Here is a 22,807-nt window from a genome sequence, read left to right on the forward strand (position 1 = left end):
GACCATGGCCACTGCTAAGGCCAGCCACTGGGCTCTGCACGGCCGGGACAACTCCTCCCCCTTCTGTTTACTAAAGAGCCGCACGCGCGGCTGAAGAGAGATTTAATGGGGCCACAACAGGAAGTGTCGTGGCTCCTTCCCAAGACTCCTCCCTCGCCTTGGGTATTTAAGGCAAGGTCTGCTCCTCAGACCTTGCCTTGGTATTGAGGCTTCTGGTTGTTCAGTCTCCGTGCTGGTGTTCCTGGCCTTCGTTCCTGTTTCTGTTCTTCACCCTCGTTGGATTGATTCTTGGCTTCTGACCCTTGGACCAGCTGTCGTTCTTCACTTGGCTGCGGACCCTTCTCCTGGCTTGCTTCTGGACTGGCTGCGGACCATTCTCCTGCATTGCTTCTGGAACGGATTCGACTCTTCTCCTGGCTTCGACCCTCGGAACGGCTCCTGACCACTCTTTGACTTCTACTCCTAGACTGACTCGACCTGCTGCAGGCGCCAGCCATCTGGAATCCACGACCTGCAGGAGTCGCCTGCATCCAGACCAATCTTCCGTCTTCAAGATGTTCTTAATTCCCAGCGGCCGGGTTCCTACAGGCTTCTCCTGGGGGAACCACGAGCTTCCAGGGCGAAGTCTTCATTCGACTGCTGAACCTTCAAGCCTTGCCCTCCAACGGTAGGGACCAGAGATGGTTTACTCTGTTTGGTAACTCTAACTTACCTCAGAAGAGGGGTCCACCTGTGGATTTGTAACAGGGCTGCTGCCACCACCACCTTGACCTTGGTGAAGATGCGGGGAGTGGTCACTAGGCCGAAGGGTAGGGCCTGAAATTGAAAATGTTGACCGAGGATTTTGAAGCGAAGGAAGCGTTGACGTTCCTTGAGGATGGGGATGTGGAGATAAGCCTCCGTCAAGTCCAAAGAGGCTAGGAATTCTCCGCGGTGTACCGCTGTTATTACGGAGCGTAATGTCTTCATCCTGAAATGTGGGATCTTGAGGCCCTGTTGACCATCTTGAGATCCAGGATTGGACTTAAGGAGTCTTCCTTTTTGGGGAAGACGAAGTAGACGGAATAATGACCTAACCCTTGCTCCTTCGGGGGTACCGGGAGGATGGCACCTAACTCCATGAGCTGGTCGAGCGTCTGACGTACTACATGTTGTTTCTTCACTGGGCCGCAGGGAGAGAAGAGAAACCTGTCCCTTAGGGGTCAAGCAAATTCTAAAGTGTAGCCGTGCTGTAGAATATCGAGAACCCATCGGTCTGAGGTAATTTTGACCCACTCCTCATAGAAGAGGGAGAGACATCCCCCTATCCTGGGGGGGGGGGGGGGGGGGGTCGAAGAGTGGGCCGGCAATTCTTTATTGGGAAGACTTGGAAGAGGCCCCTTGAGGAAGGGCTGTCTCGAGCTGGTCTTCGACCGTGAAAGGAATGAGACCAGGACTGCGACTGTGAGGAAGAAGGTTTTTGAGAGGCCAGTCTTGACTGTCAAAAATGCCGTTGACCCCGGAATCGGCTTCTAGTAGAATTGAACGTCCTAGAGGTCCAAGGACGATCCTCTGGAAGCTTATGCACCTTGTTCTCTCCCAGGGATTTGATGAGTTGTTCAAGATCCTCACCAAATAGTAATTTACCAGCTGAGTCTTAGAGGAAGAATCAGCCGACCAATTACGGAGCCAGAGGAACGCCTGGCAGAGACTGCCGATACCATTGATCTGGCCAGGACGCAGAGTAAGTCATATAGTGCATCCGCTCCATAAGCTATTACCGCCTCTAGGCATTACGCCTGTTGCGCTTCCTCTTGTGGCAGGTCTTGAGCACTGAGCAGCTGTTGGACCCATCTGAGACCTGCATGCTACATTAAAGAGCTGCACACTAGGGGAAGTGACGTCAGCCTTCCAACATGGACGGGGGGAAGTGACGTCAGCCTTCCAACATGGACGCATGAAGCGTTAGCTCCCCTCACGCTCCTCATAAATCTTTGATTTTAGCGTTTTTTGCTAAGCCAAACCGATTCCAAACGGTGGGATATGACCTCCAGGAAAAAAGTAAATCGATTTGAAATCGTTCTCATACGAGTCCAGCAGCTTCCGCTTCGCGGCCCTGCGCAAGGGCTCGGAGGCAGGGGAAAATATCATGGCGGCTGAAGGCGCACAACATTTGTTGGAGTCCGGCAACCAGATGGCACCGAGTGCAGTCAGGCAGTCGGAAGACCCTACGAAGGAGGACTTTTGAGGCTGGTTTACGGAGATCCAGAGTGATATCAAATCGATTAAGAAAGATATGCAGGCGGCGCTAGCGTAATTTCAGACGGAGATGGGTGAGCTGGGCCGCGTGGAAGACGTGGAAAACGTGATGGAAGGGCAGGTTTTAGAAGCCTCGCGCGTCAGTGCTGAACTGGCAACTCTTCACAGATGAAATAATGCTCAAACTTGAAGATATAGAAAACAGAGCACGCCGATCGAATATCAGGATAAGGGGAGTGCCGGAATCGGAGGCCTACATGGACGCAACTAAGGTGGTAAAAAAAAATCTGCCGCACGATATTATATGGCGGGACGGAGGACCCCAGCGATCGAGATACTGATATCGAGCTAGATCGAGCTCACAGGGCCTTGGGAGCAGCGAGAAATAATGCCCCACGGGATATTATTGCATGTATTTATCATTTTACCCAAAAAGACAGGATCATGCAGAAAGCCCGCCAAATGAGTACTATTACCTGGGAAGGGCACAAAGTAGCCGCATTCCCAGGTAATAGTACTCATTACCTGGGAATGAGTACTCATTACCTGGGATTAGTAATGAATAGAATACTATTCCTTACCTGGGAACAGGTAATGAATAGTATTCATTACCTGGGATTAGTACAAAGTAGGGCACAAAGTAGCCGCATTCCCAGGCCTTGATTAAAACCTCCACCCATCAGCACAAACTCGTATTCAAAAATTGGATTGAAATAAGAATCCACCAACTACCCACTCATACACAGCACCATATTATCATCCTTCACAACTGTATCATTCATTTATTTTTGCTATACAACTATATTAATTGATGCAATGGGCTGAAATGTAAATATTTCTTTGTTCAATTTCTCCCCCTTTCCAGATCCTAGTTAATTTTCCCTGTTTTATTGTAACTTTCTCACATCCTAAATATTGTTCTATGTATTTGAAGTTTGAATTGGGAATATTGTTTACTATGTTACTCTCTACCTTACACACATTGTTAATTGTAAACCGGGTTGATGTGATTCTAGTCATGAAACTCGGTATAACGAAATAATAAATAAATAAATCTATGACGACTTAGCTGCCGCTACTCTTCAAAAACGACGAGATCTGCATACCGTTACAACACTCCTTTGTAAGGAGAATATTAAATATAAATGGCTATACCCTTGTGGACTGGCGTTCACGAAAGATGGGGTCACCCGCCGGATTATAAAAAGAGAGGATGCAAGTTCCATCATGGCGGAGGCCGGTATCCCCCTACCAGAAGAAGCAACTACGGACCAACTGAATGGGGGCCTGGAGAAACCGCGGTGGCAGAGAACGGGAAAGTCGGGAGCGAGGCTGCGACGAAAGCCGGTAGATCCCGGTCTTTCGAGAGAAGGAGTGGAGTGACAGCCAGGGAACATTCTCTGTTGACTTTGTTTTCTAACTCAAATAGAGGTTTTCCTCTATGGTTATCGGCACGGCCGACTACAGTGTTTTTACCCACTACAGAGGCCCTACATGTAGTGAAGGTTTGGTATTGATTTATACTGTTACGAGTTTTAATAGCTGAAATGTTAATTACAGACATTGAGTTATGATAGTATGAGAGGGGGGTGAGGGAGGCATGGGAGGTTGACACCTTCTCTTCACACAGCGCTACTGATGATTCAGTGGTGTGAGTTCAAGGGAGGGGGAGGGAGGGAGGTGGGAAGGGAGGGGGGAAGAGGGGGAGTACGTAAACCTAATTATCAATCAAAGAGAGGGATAAGGCAGTACGATGTCCATGTGATATGGGGCGAATAGATGGTGAGCTGCCCCACTGTGGTGGAAATATTCTCTATTGATGATGTCCATTAAAGTGGTGACCCGTAATGTTAAGGGTTTGAACACGCCGCTTAAACGGAAACTAATGTTTAAGGAAGCACTTTCCTTAAAGGCCTCCATAATTTTCCTGCAGGAAACCCATTTAAGGAAAAAGTATGAAAGGTTGCTGACATCATCTCAATTTCCTCATACGCTGTTTGCAGCCAGTACACCACAACATAAATATACTGGGGTGGGGATTTTGCTGTCCCGCGATTTAACAGTAAGCTTTGATTCGGTCCATGGGGATGAGGGGGGGGGCGTTTCTTGATAGTTTCAGTGACCATAAATAAGGTTCTATACACTCTGGTTAATATCTATAATCCTTGTTCAAATCAGAGGGAGATATTTCAAAGGGTGGATGAGATATTATTAAAATGTAAGAGTGGTATTATGATTATAGGGGGCGATTTTAATTTGGTAAGGAACCCGATATTAGACTGCTCCAAAGGTGGCGGACACCATTCTAAAGTAGACAGGAATGCTTTGCAGAACTTTCTCAATAAATGTTTGGTGGTGGACATTTGGCGGGAAAGAAACCCAGCAGGGCGAGATTACTCATTTTACTCCTCCGCACACGACACATATACTCGCATTGACTTCCTTTTTATAGATAGAACACTGGTGCATAGTACCTTGGATGTTGGAATAGGTAATATAGTATGGTCAGATCACGCGCCTGTGTGGTGGGAATTTAACAGCTTACGAATAGATAGTGGGCGTAAATTCTGGAAACTTAACGATTCTATCATAAAAGACAGAGAGTGGGAACTGCAGATTAGAGCTGCTATTAAAGAATACTTAGCTATCAATGATACGGCGGACACGACACCAATTATTTTATGGGACTGTTTGAAGGCAGTTACACGGGGAAAGGTTATTGCGTTAGCAGCATATAAAAAGAAAGAAAAGGAGCAGAAACAACGGCTATTGCGGGAACGCTTAGCGATAGTGGAGAGAGCCCATAAACAGAACCCCACCAGGGTGCTTTTAAAGGAGTTGGGTGACATCCGCTATCAACTACGCATGTTGGAATCGGAGGCATTGGCCTATCATTTAGACTTAGCTAAACAAACCTACTACAAGCATGGTATTAAGGCTGGGCGACTTCTGGCCCATAAGCTGAAAACTAGGGTATCGCAGTCGCAGATTACTAAGATTCGTGCGACAGATGGGACTTTACTTGTCGATGGGGAGGGAATCAGGAAACAGTTTAATCAGTTTTTTGCTGATCTCTATGCTTGGAGTGAAGGGGTCCGGGAAGAGGATATAAATGAGTACTTGGAAGATGTTCCTCTGCCTCGTTTAGATCCCTCTCTCTCAGAGGGTATAAGCCAGCCTATTACTTCTGCGGAGGTCTTAGCGGCTATAACAGACTTAAAACCGGGGAAGGCTCCAGGAATAGATGGATACACCCCACTTTTTTATAAAAAGTTTAAAGACTTATTAGTAGTCCCACTAGTTAACATGTTTAATATGCTGGGGAATGGTGGTCATCTTTTGCAGGCTGCCAATGTGGCGGGTATTACAATATTGCCTAAACCGGGAAAAGACCCCACGCAATGTAGTGCATATCGCCCGATTTCGCTTATAAACATTGACGCAAAAATCCTGGCAAAAATCCTGGCCACCAGACTGAATGTTGTCATAACCACTTTAATTCATGATGATCAAGCAGGTTTCATGCCGGGCAGGATGGCTGGGGACAACATCCGTAAAGTGATTAATCTCATATACCATGCTAGGACGAATGATGTTGAGTCTATGTTATTTGGGGTGGATGCTGAAAAGGCATTCGACAGGGTACATTGGCCCTTTCTGTTTCGGGTCATGGAAGCAGTAGGTCTGGGGGGGGGGGGGGGGGGGGGCTTCCTTGCGTGGGTGCAGGCACTATACCGTGAACCAGCTGCATGCATAAAGGTAAACGGAGGATATTCTGATCATTTCCAGGTGCAACGGGGAACGAGGCAGGGATGCCCCTTATCGCCATTATTATTTGCATTATACCTGGAGCCACTTGCAGTTAAAATACGGATGAACCCAGAAGTGAGGGGTGTACAGCTAAAAGACCGGGATAATAATATCTCGTTATATGCTGATGATGTGCTCTTTACTCTGACACGTCCGGAAGAGTCTTTATCAGCCCTATTGGCGGAGTTAGAGGACTTTGGACAAGTTTCCGGTTTTAAAGTCAATAAGGAAAAATCTGAATTATTGCCTATCTTTCTGCCATCATCTCGGGTATCTGCACTCAAAAAGTCCTTCCCCTTCCAATGGGCCAAGCAGTCGGTAAAATACTTAGGGGTCCAAATTGGTTCAGTGTATGGGGATCTCTTTAGCCGGAACTATTTGCCCTTATTTACACACTTAGAGAAAGAACTTCAGAAGTGGGATAGATTGGAACTATCTTGGTTGGGTAGGATTGAGGCTATAAAAATGACTTATTTGCTGAAATTAGCCTATTTTCTTCAGACTCTTCCCTGCCTGGTACTGAGGCAGCATTTTAAGAGGTTACAAGCTAAAGTTTTTTCCTTTATTTGGAAAAGACGACCACCTAGGGTATCGAGATCTGTACTTCACCAGGGTAGAGCAGATGGTGGATTGGGGGTTCCCAATCTCCTTAAATATTATGTGGCCTCTCAACTAAAGGCTTTGATAGAACTTCATGACCACGTACATCCTAAACAGTGGGTTCAAATTGAAATGGACATGTATCAGGGAGTTTCGGTCCGACAGCTTTTCTGGACTGAGGGGCAGGGACAACTTAAGGGTATTCAGTCGTCCCCGTGCACAGCGGTTACTCTGCACATTTGGCATACTTGGAGAACGCACATGACAGGGGACCGAAAATATTGGTACTCCACCCCAATTAGGGGATGTGCAACATTTCCTGTTGGGATGACGGGCAAATGGTTCCAACAATGGGAGGAGAAGGGTTTGCAGACTTTGGGACAGGCCTGGTTCGATCAGAGGCTTTCACCTTTTGCAGATTTGAAAGACACCTATAGCCTATCTGTAAAAGATTACTATGCCTACCTACAGCTACATCATTTCCTTGTCTCTAATGAAGTTCGTAGGGATTTAAATAAAGGGAAAACATTGCTGGAAAGTTATTGTGATAAAGCTCACCTAGTAAAGGGGGCTATTTCTAAGCTTTATACAATCCTTAATGGACCACTCCCTCATAAAGCGCGACACTTGATAGCCTGGGAAGCTGATTTGGGGGGACCATTGGGGGGACGCTTGTTACCAGGAGGTACGCCAGAGTTCTCTGTCTGCACAGTTGGTAGAACAAAGTTATAAGATGTTGTTTCGCTGGTATTTAACCCTCTCTAAATTACAGAAGATGGGTCTTAAAAAAGATAATCTCTGCTGGAGAAAATGTGGGATGGTGGAAGACTTCTGTCATATGTGGTGGACTTGTCCGGAGATTCAGCACCTATGGGGGAAGGTAGAAAATTGGTTATGTGAATTATGGACTACTAACATTCGATGGACTATTCGGGGGGCCTTGTTACATGATTCAATGGAAGGAGTATCCACGATCCGCAGGCCCTTCCTTAGAGCCGTCGCAATGGCGGTGAGAGGGGAGATTGCGAAACACTGGAAGGAGGAGAAGACACCATCCCTAACATCAGTGTTTCTTCGATTAAAATGGACGCATTATACGGAACATTTAACTGCTTTACGACGGGACAATCTACACCGCTTTTCTGCCATATGGCATGATTTTCAAATATGGATTGATAAAAATGATCTCTCTCTGGGGCATAGTAGGTGCTGAAGGTTAACGTAAGGGGGTGGGCGAGGGAAGGGTGATAAATCATATGAGTTATGTACTAAATATATATCATTTGATTATTGTAATGTTGTATATGTTTTCCAGAGTTAATGGATGTAAATGTTTCTGGATGTATATTTTACTCTGTGGCATAATAAACAGATATTTACAAAAAAAAAAAAAAAGAGCTGCACACTGTGGCTGTTACCCGCAAGGCTGATACTTAAAAAATCCTTTTGAGGTAGACTTCGAGCTTCCGATCCTGGAAGTCTCTGTTGCGTTCGTGCCTGTTTCTGCCCTCGCTCCACCCTCTCTACCTCTGTGCCGACTCCCTTCTGGTCTGATGGACAGATGCTGCCACAGCTTCTCCTCGCCGCTTCACCCTGGAGTCCCTGGGCTGGCCTGACGCTGCGGATCCGCCATGTTCCTGATGACGTAAGGTCGCGCGGGCACTCCAGAGTTTGTACCAGCAAGGGCGTGAACCTCGGGGGCGTCCCCCCCCGTAGTGACGTCATCCGCTTCCAATACAAAAGGTCTTTGCTTGCTACTACGAATCGCGTTAGCAAGGGGAAATCTTTCTCCGCTGCTCTGCCTCCACAAACTTACCTAGGGGTACCCGCTCCTCGGGGACCCCGCTCTCTCTTCTTGATTTCAGATTCGAAGACGGGATTCGGTACTCGCTCCTTGAGGGCGTACGTCCCAGAATGCTCAGAAGACTCCCTATTGCCTGGAAGCGATCGCAGACGTGAACACAGTGCGTTTCCTTTACAGATAAGAACTGGTACTTGCTCCACGAGGGCCTATGTTCCTAAACTCCGAAGACTCCCTATTGTCTAAGACGCTATCACAGGTACGGAGATCGTGAGTGGTTATTACAGATTGCAGCTAGGAACCGGTACTCGCTCCACGAGGGCCCATGTTCCTAAAACCCTCCAAAGATATTCTACTAAATCAGAAGCCATCTCATACACAGATATTCTGAGTTCTTATTCCAGATTGCAAATAGGAACCAGTACTCACCTGGAGGCTCCTGTTCCTGATAATACTGAAGACTCTCTGGTGCATAGAAGCCATTACAGATATCTACAATTGTGAGTGTACCAACATCTGCTGGTTATGTTTCCAGCATACCCCGTCTACTCACTACCTAAGGTCTCTCTCTACAGCTCAGCCAACCCAGAGATTGCAGTTCCAGTATTAGAAGGACTTCAACCCTGCCGGGCACATCAGCTCACTACTGCCACCTCTGGTGGTTCTACCTTCTGTCTAATAAAGAACTATCTGTGTCAGTCTCCATATTCCAGCCTAGCCGGTGATCCCTCTCAGGATACCCTCCTGGGGGCGCTGTCATCTGCCATCGGCCCAGGGATTCACCAATTCATAGTTAGTGTTCATTCCTTATACTACAAGAGCGGTATAATAATAGTCTGCCACTCTGAAGGAGTAGCTCACTACAGGTTGCTATTCTTTAGCAACATCGCTGACAGATATCTAACTCCTTCCACGGAGAATTATATATTGCTAACCTTAGCGGAGATCAATAACAGATTGTTGGCTCCTCCTCTCTGAAGAAGCTGATCCATTACATGTTGCTAACTCCTCCCTTCAGGGGAGCATCACTGAATAGATTGCTAACTCCTCCCCTCTGGGGGAGCAAACGATAACAGATTGCTAGCTCCTCCCCTCTGGAGGAGCAGACGATAACAGTCTCGGAGGGCAGCTCCACCCGTGACTAGGATGGTAGTCCTTTTTGTGACCGCCGTTACTGACACGTCTACCTTGGGGACTTTGAGGAGTTCTAGGAATTCCTCCGGACGAGGATAGAGCTTGTCCATAGCCCTTCCTACTTCAGACTAGACTCTGGCGAATCCCATTCTCTGGATAGTAATTGAAAGAGCAAAGGATTTTATTTTATTTATTTAGGGCTTTTTTATACAGACACTCATGATACCAATCATATCATATCGGTTTACAATAAACAGTGGTGCAATAACATTAACAACGTGAACAATAGGCTAGGAGAGAAAAAGAGAGTGAAAGTTACAATAAACAGGGGCACTTGAACTGGGAGGAGGAAAAGCCAGAGTAATAGCTAACATAGAACTAGGTAATAAATAATATAAAGATATATACAAAGGCTATAATAGACACGTGCTCAGGACTGAATATAATCAACTATATACATGGTATCCTATACCTAGTTGTAGCAGTAGGGGATGTCATAGATCGGGGAAGGCTTGTAGAAATAGCCAAGTCTTGAGTTTCTTTCTGAATGTCTGCGTGCAAGGTTCTTGTCTAAGCTCTGTGGGCATGTTGTTCCAGATGGTTGGTGCTGCTGCCGAGAAGGCTCGATCTTTAGTGGATGAGAGGTGTGTGAGTTTGGCTTGGGGGGGGGGGGGGGGGGGGGTGTAGCGTACCTTTGTATGCTTCTCATCCCCGCCGGGGAAGCACCTTCGCAAGAGAGGCACGTCCTGGGCTCTCCGCAGGCAGCACGTCGCGCTGAGCGCGGCATGGGGGAAGGGAAAGTCTGGTAATAAATGAGAAACACCCCCGGAGCCTGGCAGGAGCGGATAAGAGAACCTCCGCTCAGAAAACCACGACTTGGCTTTTTACAGACGGCAGAGGAATGTCGCCTCTCTGCTAGCGCTGCCCCGAGGAAGGCGGCGTCGCAGGGCAGCGAGCCGTCGTGAGGGGGGAGAGGTTGGACCACCAACATTCACCCCTGGAAGTCAGAGAAGCCTGAGAAGGAAAAAGTACAAAACCTTACCAAATCTACTCTGAAAAATGCCAGGTAACACTGCTACCAGTTCTGCCTGCAAGTTTGGAAGTGACTGAGAAGCCAGAAAGCCATTTATTTTTTTTAAACTTGATCCATCCAGACAGTGAAAGAATTTAAGAAGGAATGAGATACCAATCCTTTCATACCACAACGGGGAGTTAGACAAGGATGTCCGCTATCCCTGCTCCTATATATCCTATCACTGGATCCTTTACTCCGATTGATAGCGGCTGACAACCAGATCACAAGGATTGAAGTAGATAACACCTCTTTTAAAATAGCAGCCTTTGCTGATGACTTACTCATATTTCTCACTAACCCCCTGGCCTCCTTACCACAGGTTCTTCTGCATCAGACAAATTTTGGATCCTTTTCCGGACTAAAAATTAATGCGGACAAGTCGGAAGCCATTCCAGTATTTGGCAATGTCCACCAGGGTTGGAAAGGGGGATTTCCATTGCGATGGGCCGGCCCACACCTTAAATACTTGGGAGTTTTGATTCCCTCAGATGTTAACGTCATTTACCAAACTAATATCCAGCCTATGTTGAAGAACCTTAAAGAACGATTACAAAGATGGTCCCATATGCCTTTATCACTTTCAGGCAGAATACAATTATTCAAGATGAATGAATTACCGAGGTGGCTATATGTTCTCCAAATGTTGCCGCTCTGGTTGAGTAAAAAAGACATTCAGGAGATTCAAAAGGCGCTCCGAGGCTTCATATGGCAGGGCCGAAAAGCTAGAATAGCATTAAAGTATCTCTGCGAACCATTATGCAATGGGGGCTTGGCGTGCCCTGATCTAAAGCGTTATAATCTTATCTGTATGCTACGTCACATTAAAGAATGGTTCGCAGGAACCTCATATCATTCCTCAAAATTACACCTGCAAGCTTGGTTCCTGGGGATGAACCTGCTAGCCTTATTACAAATACCTCGAAGACTGATTCCAACTGGTATCTCGCAATTTCTTATTATGGACTCTGGAAGGAAAGCTTGGGCATGCTTATGTGCGCTACAAGGTAACAGGAGTTCAGTGACCCCTTTTCTCCCACTCTGTGGCAATCTTGATTTGATTACAATGCTTTCCATGTACAATGCTTTCCATGTACTACCGTCACTATGTGCTCTTGTGAATTTTCCCTCACCTTCTCCCAATTGAGGAACCTTCGTTCCCTGTACATAGTTACCCAATTACTGTTTGTTGATGTTTATCTCTTGTATGCAAAGTTTTCCTGTTCTATGTAATGGCAGTGCCAAAAGTTCTGTATAATGACACTGTCAAAAAGTTTTAGTTATCTGTAAACCGATACGATGTGCAAACGGCTATCGGTATATAAAAAACCTATAAATAAATAAATAAATCCTCAATTCCTGCCGGGCCTTGGAGACACAGTGTTCCGCCACTGGGAGGGCAAAGGCTTAAAATATTTGAGTCAATTTGTGAATGTCTCTCAAGGTGGATTATTTACGTTTATGGACTTACAGACGCGATATGAGCTACGGGATTCTGACATCTATGCCTATTTGCAAGTCAGACATTACATTACCACATTGGGAATACATAAGTTTTCCTCTCAGGATTATAAATTTTTAGAATCTCTATTTTTGGGCCCTACGTTGGGGAAGCCTCAATGCTCGTTTTTTGTCCGGGCGCTCCGGACCTTTCTCCCAACATCCTCAACAAGGGTGATAGCGCAGAAGTGGACGAATCAGGTTGGATTGGATATCTCTATTGCTGATATTAAGGCCTATCTGACAAATATACCAAAAACGTCGGAAAACACAAGTTTGCGTGAAGTACAGTTTAAATTCATATGGCATTATTACTATTCAAAGCAGAAGGCATTCCAAAAGAAGATATGTTCCTCCAATACATGTATGAAATGCGGCACGGCAGTTGGGGACTATTTCCATAGTTTTTGGCTTTGTCCCAAGGTACATGTTTTTTGGAAGAAAGTTCATGCCTTATGTACAAGCAGCTATGAAATAGTATTGCCGGTTGAGCCCTATTACTGGCTATTTGGGAAATTACCTGATGGGCTTCAGAATATTTCTGCGGACAAACGAAGGTTCCTTACATTAGCGGCAGTACAAGCCAAGCAAGTGATACTGTCTGTATGGTTGTTAAAAGACCCTCCGGTATTCCAAGTATGGATCAATAAGATGCTGAAGTTAGCTAGTTTTGACGACATTACTGGACACTATAGGTTGGGACGTACCCAACAGCGTATAAAGGCCATGTGGGAACCTTTTCTTTCCAGGGTTTTGGGGCCCAATCACATCCGCCATTCCTCTGGGGCCAGTGTTGATGTTCTTGCGACGGAGATACCAGCTACTTCAATGTAATCTACTACCTGACACGACTGGAGTTCAAGTATAAGACTTGCGGATTATGATTCAATGAATGAATGCAGACATGTGGGGGTTGGAGACTAGTGACCCAGGTTGAGTAATGAGATACTTATATAATTTCTTTCTACATTTAGATCAGGCACTTGTGGGGGCGGGGGAGGGGGGGATGGGGGGGGGGAAGGATACACATGGGATAAACCATAAAACAAGGGGTTCATGGTTCGGGACAATCTGGAGCACTTACCTGTTATAATTTGTTTTTTCTGTGTTATTACATTCCCTTATTTGGGATACCAGCTGTTCAAAGATTTGTGTTTACAAACTGAAGGTTGTATACTTGATGTTCTGCTCCAATGTTAAGTTCTAACCTAATGATACTGTACAATGTTATGTGCACATTACCCTAATAAAAACATATATAAAAAAAAAAAAAAAAAAAAAAAGAAGGAATGAGAGAGAGAAATCTAAACTTCTATCCTGCTGTAGCTGAAATGGGGAACTGCATGCTCTGCAACCTTCATCGCTGGAGTCAGAGAAATACTGAAGGGACGCAGAGGGCCCTCCAGGCTATAAGAGAGCCCCCTTCAAGCTTTTCTCTGACTCCATCTGCTGGAAGGGAGACACAACCCCCACTGTCTGGACTGATCCGGATATGTACAGGGAACCACTATTTATTATTATCTACTTACAGTGGACCTGCGATACTAAGTGGGTTACAATAATAAATAAAAATAATAAACTACATTTAATATACATACAATAGCACATTTATATCTAAAGTACAAATCACTTAAACGTCTCTCACATACAGGCCCGCTGTGACCAGGGGTGCAAATCATGCAACTGCACGGAGCGGCACATCCGGGGAGGCGGCAGAGGACGAAGAGAGCATCACCACTGCCAGAAAAGGATATGCGCTCATATCCTCTTCCGGCAGCTGAAGAAACGGAAGGGATGGGAGAGAAAGGATAAGAGGACCAGAGATGTGGAGAGGGACTGAGGACCAGAGATGTGGAGAGGAGAGGGACTGAGGACCAGAGATGTGGAGAGGAGAGGGACTGAGGACCAGAGATGTGGAGAAGAGAGGGACTGAGGACCAGAAATGTGGAGAGGAGAGGGACAGAGGACCAGAAATGTGGAGAGGAGAGGGACAGAGGACCAGAAATGTGGAGAGGAGAGGGACAGAGGACCAGAAATGTGGAGAGGAGAGGGACAGAGGACCAGGAAAAGGGTGAGGAGAGGTAGTGAGGACCAGGAAAAGGGTGAGGAGAAGAACAGAGGTCAGGCCTCGTGCACTTTGGTAAATCCAGGCCGGCTTGCACATCTCTTACCCTGTATTTACTAAAAATAGAGATAATGCAATCCTTACCTACAGAGCTCAGGATCTCATAATTCTCCCTCACATCCCTGTAAAGCTCCTTCTGTCCTTCATCTAAACACCCCACTTCCTCCTGGGAGAAAGAGACAGCGAGGTCCTCAGGCATCACCGGCACCTGAAACACAAACCAGAAACGCTCAGGGACACGAGGAGGGGCTCAGCTGGGTTTAATCTCTTACAGGCAGATACAGTACAGTGCGCTCCGGTGGAGCATTTGGACGTGCGTTTTCGACGCGCTAGGTTACAAGGGGTAAAGCTAGCATTTCAAAAACGTGCGTCCAACCCCCCCGAAACTAATAGCGCCCACAAGGTGAAAATGCGTGTTGATGGCCCTGTTAGTTATTCCCGTGTGATACAGAAAGTAAAACGTGAGGCCAAGCCGCACGTTTTACTTTCACAAATTAACGCCTACCCAAAGGTAGGCGTTAATTTCTGCCCAAAAGTTAAAAATAAAAAAAAATTTAAAGTCAGCCCGCGGCTCGCAAACTGGATGCTCAATTATGCCTGCGTCCATTTTCCGAACCGTGGTTGTCAGCGGGTTTGAGAACCGACGCTGGCAAAATTGAGCGTCGTCTGTCAAACTCCCTGACAGCCGCCGCTCTTGTCAAAAAAGAGGCGCTAGGGACGCGCTAGTGTCCCTTGCGCCTCTTTTTACCGCAGACCCTAATTTGCATGGGCCACCCTCCTGAATCGCGAGCCCTGGAGAGTGGCCTGGGCACTCGCCCGCTCTCCCGCAAACTTTACTGTATCAGCCTGGGAATAAGGGGTAAAGCTAGCGCGTCCAAACACGGGCCTGAGAGAGCACAAAGGACAGGGCTCAGGTTTCTGAGAGAGAGAGAGAGACCCTCACCCAATAAGGAATATCAAATGGAAAAGAGGAATAGAAATGACAAAATAATAACTGTAAAGTACAATTACAGCTCACAGAGAGCACAAAGGACAGGGCTCAGGTTTCTGAGAGAGAGAGAGAGACCCTCACCCAATAAGGAATATCAAATGGAAAAGAGGAATAGAAATGACAAAATAATAACTGTAAAGTACAATTACAGCTCACAGAGAGCACAAAGGACAGGGCTCAGGTTTCTGAGAGAGAGAGAGAGACCCTCACCCAATAAGGAATATCAAATGGAAAAGAGGAATAGAAATGACAAAATAATAACTGTAAAGTACAATTACAGCTCCCAGAGAGCACAAAGGACAGGGCTCAGGTTTCTGAGAGAGAGAGAGAGACCCTCACCCAATAAGGAATATCAAATGGAAAAGAGTAATAGAAAGGACAAAATAATAACTGTAAAGTACAATTACAGCTCACAGAGAGCACAAAGGACAGGGCTCAGGTTTCTGAGAGAGAGAGACCCTCACCCAATAAGGAATATCAAATGGAAAAGAGTAATAGAAATGACAGAATAATAACTGTAAAGTACAATTACAGCTCCCAGAGAGCACAAAGGACAGGGCTCAGGTTTCTGAGAGAGAGAGAGAGACCCTCACCCAATAAGGAATATCAAATGGAAAAGAGGAATAGAAATGACAAAATAATAACTGTAAAGTACAATTACAGCTCCCAGAGAGCACAAAGGACAGGGCTCAGGTTTCTGAGAGAGAGAGAGACCCTCACCCAATAAGGAATATCAAATGGAAAAGAGTAATAGAAATGACAAAATAATAACTGTAAAGTACAATTACAGCTCAGAGAGAGCACAAAGGACAGGGCTCAGGTTTCTGAGAGAGAGAGAGACCCTCACCCAATAAGGAATATCAAATGGAAAAGAGTAATAGAAATGACAAAATAATAACTGTAAAGTACAATTACAGCTCAGAGAGAGCACAAAGGACAGGGCTCAGGTTTCTGAGAGAGAGAGAGAGAGAGACCCTCACCCAATAAGGAATATGAAATGGAAAAGAGTAATAGAAATGACAAAATAATAACTGTAAAGTACAATTACAGCTCAGAGAGAGCACAAAGGACAGGGCTCAGGTTTCTGAGAGAGAGAGAGAGAGAGACCCTCACCCAATAAGGAATATCAAATGGAAAAGAGTAATAGAAAGGACAAAATAATAACTGTAAAGTACAATTACAGCTCCCAGAGAGCACAAAGGACAGGGCTCAGGTTTCTGAGAGAGAGAGAGAGAGACCCTCACCCAATAAGGAATATCAAATGGAAAAGAGTAATAGAAATGACAAAATAATAACTGTAAAGTACAATTACAGCTCCCAGAGAGCACAAAGGACAGGGCTCAGGTTTCTGAGAGAGAGAGAGAGAGACCCTCACCCAATAAGGAATATCAAATGGAAAAGAGGAATAGAAATGACAGAATAACAACTGTAAAGTACAATTACAGCTCCCAGAGAGCACAAAGGACAGGGCTCAGGTTTCTGAGAGAGAGAGAGAGACCCTCACCCAATAAGGAATATCAAATGGAAAAGAGTAATAGAAATGACAAAATAATAACTGTAAAGTACAATTACAGCTCAGAGAGAGCACAAAGGACAGGGCTCAGGTTTCTGAGAGAGAGAGAGAGAGACCCTCACCCAATAAGGAATATCAAATGGAAAAGAGTAATAGAAATGACAAAATAATAACTGTAAAGTACAATTACAGCTCACAGAGAGCACAAAGGACAGGGCTCAGGTTTCTGAGAGAGAGAGAGAGACCCTCACCCAATAAGGAATATCAAATGGAAAAGAGTAATAGAAATGACAAAATAATAACTGTAAAGTACAATTACAGCTCACAGAGAGCACAAAGGACAGGGCTCAGGTCTCTGAGAGAGAGAGAGAGAGACCCTCACCCAATAAGGAATATCAAATGGAAAAGAGTAATAGAAATGACAAAATAATAACTGTAAAGTACAATTACAGCTCCCAGAGAGCACAAAGGACAGGGCTCAGGTTTCTGAGAGAGAGAGAGAGACCCTCACCCAATAAGGAATATGAAATGGAAAAGAGTAATAGAAATGACAAAATAATAACTGTAAAGTACAATTACAGCTCAGAGAGAGCACAAAGGACAGGGCTCAGGTTTCTGAGAGAGAGAGAGAGAGAGACCCTCACCCAATAAGGAATATGAAATGGAAAAGAGTAATAGAAATGACAAAATAATAACTGTAAAGTACAATTACAGCTCACAGAGAGCACAAAGGACAGGGCTCAGGTTTCTGAGAGAGAGAGACCCTCACCCAATAAGGAATATCAAATGGAAAAGAGTAATAGAAATGACAAAATAATAACTGTAAAGTACAATTACAGCTCACAGAGAGCACAAAGGACAGGGCTCAGGTCTCTGAGTGCAAGTAAAATTGTGAGCTCTGAGCGCAGACTCTCGGGGGCTAAACCCCCTCTGCTCTCTTTCCCAGGGCGGTGCTTACCCCCCCTATTCAAGGCACCGGGTCTCCTGGGGATTTTTGCAGGGGCTCGGATTTAAAGCCTTGACTCCCCCTCCCCCTCCCTGTGCTAGAAAATGTCGCAGGGACCCCAGAAAAAGGAGAGAGAGAGAGGGAGAGCGCGCGCTTACCCTGCGGGGCTGAGCTTTTACTGCAATCGCTGATTTCTCCTTAAGAAAAGGAAATTCCCGGGTTAGGAGCACGTGGGAGGGGGAGGAGCTCTCCCTCTGCCTGACCTCGTGCGTCTTCCTCTTCTGCTGATCTCACCTCCGATTGGCTGCTGCCTCTGATGACTCATCACCCTGCGACTCCTGGCAGAGCTGCCCGGGTGCCAGCCCAGCACTGACCCGAGCCGCCCAAATGCCCCGGAAAGTGCCCTCCCCGCTGGGTGTGAGGGAGCCCGAGCTGCACAATGTGGGCCCTGCTGCGGGGGCATAAGGGGGATCCCCACCCCCTCCTCCCCTCAGGCTCTGCTCTGGGAGGAGGATGGCAACTTTTTCACAGAGCAGGACTGGGCACTCACTGACTAACAGAATATCTAACAATTAAAAAACTTTAAAAACCATTATCAAGCACCAATAATGTATTTCAGTACAGCACAGATCAATTAACACTCAGTAATTAAAACTAAACAATCCATGGTTTAGTCAGGGGGTGGAGGGTGTGCACGGACTTTCTCCTCCCTCTCATATTCACACGCATTTTAAAACAGGGATCTCCAAACTCAGTCCTCAAGGGCTGCAATCCGTTCAGGTTTTCAGGATTGCCTCAATGAATATGCATGAAACCTGCATGCACAGCCTCCATTGTATGCAATAGACCTCACGCCTGATCCTTCTGGAAATCCTAACAACCAGACTGGGCTGCGGCCCCTGAGGGGATCTGTGCTCTAAACCCCACATTGATTCTCACACAAAGGCTCGCTCAGGGACAGATTAAGAGGCAGGAATGCTCACATGCACATACATGCTGACTCACACACATGCATACAGACTGACATGCAGGCTGGTTAGGGATGACTTCCTCCAGATGGGGAGGGAGAGGGATAGGGTGTTTTCTGAGGGGAGGTGGGATTGCTCTAGTATGTGCGTATGTATGAGTTGCAGGGGAGAGAGGGAGATGGGGAGAGAGAGAGATAGAGTGTTTTCTGAGGGGAGGTGGAATTGCTCTAGTATGTGCGTATGTATGAGTTGCAGGGGAGAGAGGGAGATGGGGAGAGAGAGAGATAGGGTGTTTTCTGAGGGGAGGTGGAATTGCTCTAGTATGTGCGTATGTATGAGCTGCAGGGGAGAGAGGGAGATGGGGAGAGAGAGGGATAGGGTGTTTTCTGAGGGGAGGTGGAATTGCTCTAGTATGTGCGTATGTATGAGCTGCAGGGGAGAGAGGGAGATGGGGAGAGAGAGGGATAGGGTGTTTTCTGAGGGGAGGTAGAATTCCTCTAGTATGCGAGTAGCGTATCTATGAGCTGCAGGGGAGAGAGGGTGATGGGGGAAGGGTACCAGTTGCTCAGGGGTGAGTGTGTTGCTTGAGAGGAGGTGAGGGGAATATTTCTGGAATAAGAGTGGATGGTGTAGTTCTCACCCTTAGTAAAAGGAGGGGGCAAAGTAAATGCTGTTGGCAGGGAGGAGTGGAGAGAGGGGATCCAGGGCTGTTGAAAGGGCAGACAAACATTCCGAATGTGCCAGGCCCGGGGGGGGGGGGGGGGGGGGGGGGAAGGGGCAGAATTTGAAATGAAGTTGGCTATAGAGGCAAAAACTTATAATAAAAACCTTTTTAAATATATCCAAAGCAAGAAACCTGTGAGAGAGTCAGTTGGACCATTAGATAACCGAGGGGTTAAAGGGGCTTTTAGGGAAGATAAGGCCATTGCAGAAAGATTAAATGAATTCTTTGCTTCCGTGTTTACTAATGAGGATGTTGGGAGATACCAGTTCCGGAGATGGTTTTCAGGGGTGATGAGTCAGATGAACTGAATGAAATCACTGTGAACCTGGAATATGTAGTAGGCCAGATTGACAAACTAAAGAGTAGCAAATCACCTGGACCGGATGGTATGCATCCTATTACACTAGGGTTCTGAAGGAACTCAAAAATGAAATTTCTGATCTATTAGTTAAAATTTGTAACCTATCATTAAAATTATCCATTGTAACTGAAGACTGGAGGGTGGCCAATGTAACCCCAATATTTAAAAAAAGGCTCCAGGGGTGATCCAGGTAACTATAGACCAGTGATACTGACTTCAGTGCCGGGAATAGTGGAAACTATTCTCAAGATCAAAATCGTAGAGCATATAGAAAGACATGATTTAATGGAACACAGCATGGATTTACCCAAGGGAAGTCTTGCCTAACAAATCTGCTTCATTTTTTTGAAGGGGTTAATAAACATGTGGATAAAGGTGAACCGGTAGATGTAGTGTATTTGGATTTTCAGAAGGCATTTGACAAAGTCCCTCATGAGAGGCTTCTAAGAAAACTAAAAAGTCATGGGATAGGAGGCGATGTCCTTTCGTGGATTACAAACTGGCTAAAAGACAGGAAACAGAGTAGGATTAAATGGTCAATTTTGTCAGTGGAAAAGGGTAAAGAGTGGAGTGCCTCAGAGATCTGTACTTGGTCCAGTGCTTTTCGATATATTTATAAATGATCTGGAAAGGAATACGACGAGTGAGATAATCAGATTTGCAGATGATACAAAATTATTCAGAGTAGTTAAATCATAAGCAGATTGTGGTACATTTTAGGAGGGCCCTGCAAGACTGGAAGATTGGGCATCCAAATGGCAGATGAAATTTAATGTGGACAAGTGCAAGGTGATGCATATAGGGAAAGATAACCCTTGCTGTAGTTTCACGATGTTAGGTTCCATATTAGGAGCTACCACCCAGGAAAAAGATCTAGGCATCATATTGGATAATACTTTAAAATCGTCGGCTCAGTGTGCTGCGGCAGTCAAAAAAACAAACAGAATGTTAGGCATTATTAGAAAGGGAATGGTTAATAAAACCGAAAATGTCATAATGCCTCTGTATCGCTCCATGGTGAGACCACACCTTGAATACTGTGTACAATTCTCCCCATGTGTGCTGTCTTCTGCCTTTTCCTCTCCTCTCTTCAGCCTCCCTCCTCCTTCTTCCCTGCTCCCACCCCCTTGTTCTCATCTCACTCCCTTTCCTTTTGCTCTCTCTCGCACTCTTTCCCCACCCCTTGCTCCCCACTTCTCCCCACCACCACCACAATGACCTTCCACAATGAGAAACCCTGGGACAGCAGCAGAAGTGCAATGGAGCTGGTCTGGGGGTGGGAGTCTGACAGCAGAAATAAAGGCAGACGGGTCCCGATTCCTGGCATCAGGGCTGGCAGCACCGCAGCGGCAGTGGCAAGAGAAGGAGGGTGATGGTGCTCCTGGCTGCCCAGCAGCAGCAGCAACACAGAGAGGGAGGAAATTACCAGCAGGGAGCAGCGACCACAAATAGGGGAAGAGGTCTCTGGCTACAGAAAAGGCACACAAGTTGTGCCGCTGCTTTCTTGAACTTGCTCGCAGTGGAAGTTGCATCTTTAGGACGTAACCTCTGTCGCCAGCAAGTTGCAGGAAAGGAGGTGGAATCTTGGGAGCATGCACAACCCGTTTTCTCTCTTTTGTTTCCTGCCAGTCCTTTGTGCACCGCTCTCGACTGGATTTTACTGGGTCCGGTTACACTCGTACAACCGATGGAAAAACCGGACTGTCCGGTTCAAAACCAGGCAGGAGGTCACCCTATCTAGAAGTTATACTTATGCCAAAGAAAATATCCATAAAGAAATGAAACATAATCACATTAAAAGAAATGCAACATGTATTGTGTAGACCCCTGCTCCTGAGGGTGAAAGACTCTGCTCTCATGGCTGAGGTTGATAGTGTGAAAGTGTAGTCGTGTTTTTGACCAGGACAGCAAGCTCTCAGATGGTTCCTCAGAGGTGCGGTACAGGTACAGTTCCCTCCTCCCAACCAGGTCTCCCACAGGGATAGGGGGGCCCAGACCCCACCCAGCAAAGTCTCTGAAGATAAGGAGGGGAGGCAAAGATGATAAGAACAAGAACATTCTTCACTTCTAGTATATTTTTTAATACTTTGAATAATACTTTGGTTTCACATCAATAAAAATCTGCACGTACGTAAAAGAATTTTACTGATTTTCTTATTTATATAAACATACTTTAATAACTTTCATTATATTTTTTTCTTAGATTGTTTTCTCTAGAGACTTTACTGTATTTAACAAACAAGAAAATGTGAAACAACTTAAAACATTCAGAAGCCACTTTTATCAGAGAAGTATTACTCTATAAAACTATTTTTACTAAGTTGTTTTACATAAGATCATTCTTAAAGTTTTACTTCTGTAACTATTAAGCATTAATTATGTATTTTTTTTTAAAAGTTTTTGTCAAGTCAAAACAAATTTTCCTTTTGGATTTGGGTAAGCAGGTTATGTTTTACTTGAAGTCTTTTTTTCTGTTTTCTTACTGTGTTTTTCTTTCTTTCCTTTGTCTAATAATTCAATGCTTGTATGTTTGTAAGTTCAGGCCTGGCTATGATTATTAAAATTCTTTTCCTTATACTGAAAAAACTTATCTGGAGTTTTTCTTCCTCTGTCGGTGCTGGCCAGTTCTTCTTTCTTCTTCTCCTTTTTCCTCGGGTGGCTTTGGCGTCCTCTTTAACCTACTGATCTCTACTTTAAACAAATCAATAGAGAAAACGCTCTCCCTCAACCCGCTCCAGAATCTTCCACAGACTGATCAGTGTGTTCCCTGGGTGTGAATGTCTTTGTCATCTTATTGAAACGGTAATATCTCTAACTAAAGAAAACCAAACAGTAACTACAATGGCCATAACTCTTCTTCATGAAAGAACAATTCTCCTGTTATAGATCAGTCTCTCCCTCTTTACTATATTTTACGAGATCCTTCACTATACCTTATTAAGAAAAGTGCGGGTATAGGCACAATCTTTCCTTCAGTCCGTGGACTAACAATGGCTTTCAAACAGGCCTCTCCACTTGTTTACC

At 45.5% G+C, this 22,807-nt stretch overlaps 1 protein-coding gene across 4 annotated transcripts in view; it reads right to left on the reverse strand.

Annotated features, from left to right (window-relative positions):
• Window positions 1–18,001, reverse strand: part of LOC115083461 (gastrula zinc finger protein XlCGF57.1-like) — a 389,522-nt gene extending 371,521 nt beyond the window's left edge. For all 4 annotated transcript variants that reach the window (XM_029587304.1, XM_029587302.1, XM_029587301.1 and 1 more), the window contains exons 1-2: window positions 17,889–18,001; window positions 14,365–14,488 (exon numbers count right to left, since the gene is read on the reverse strand). In XM_029587304.1, coding sequence (XP_029443164.1) covers window positions 14,365–14,479 — 115 coding nt within the window. In that variant the 5' untranslated portion in view covers window positions 14,480–14,488; window positions 17,889–18,001. The remainder of the gene's footprint in view (window positions 1–14,364; window positions 14,489–17,888) is intronic.
• Between the last annotated feature and the right edge of the window lie 4,806 nt (window positions 18,002–22,807).

Source organism: Rhinatrema bivittatum, chromosome 2 (assembly GCF_901001135.1).
Source record: "Rhinatrema bivittatum chromosome 2, aRhiBiv1.1, whole genome shotgun sequence".
Lineage (NCBI taxonomy): Eukaryota > Metazoa > Chordata > Amphibia > Gymnophiona > Rhinatrematidae > Rhinatrema > Rhinatrema bivittatum.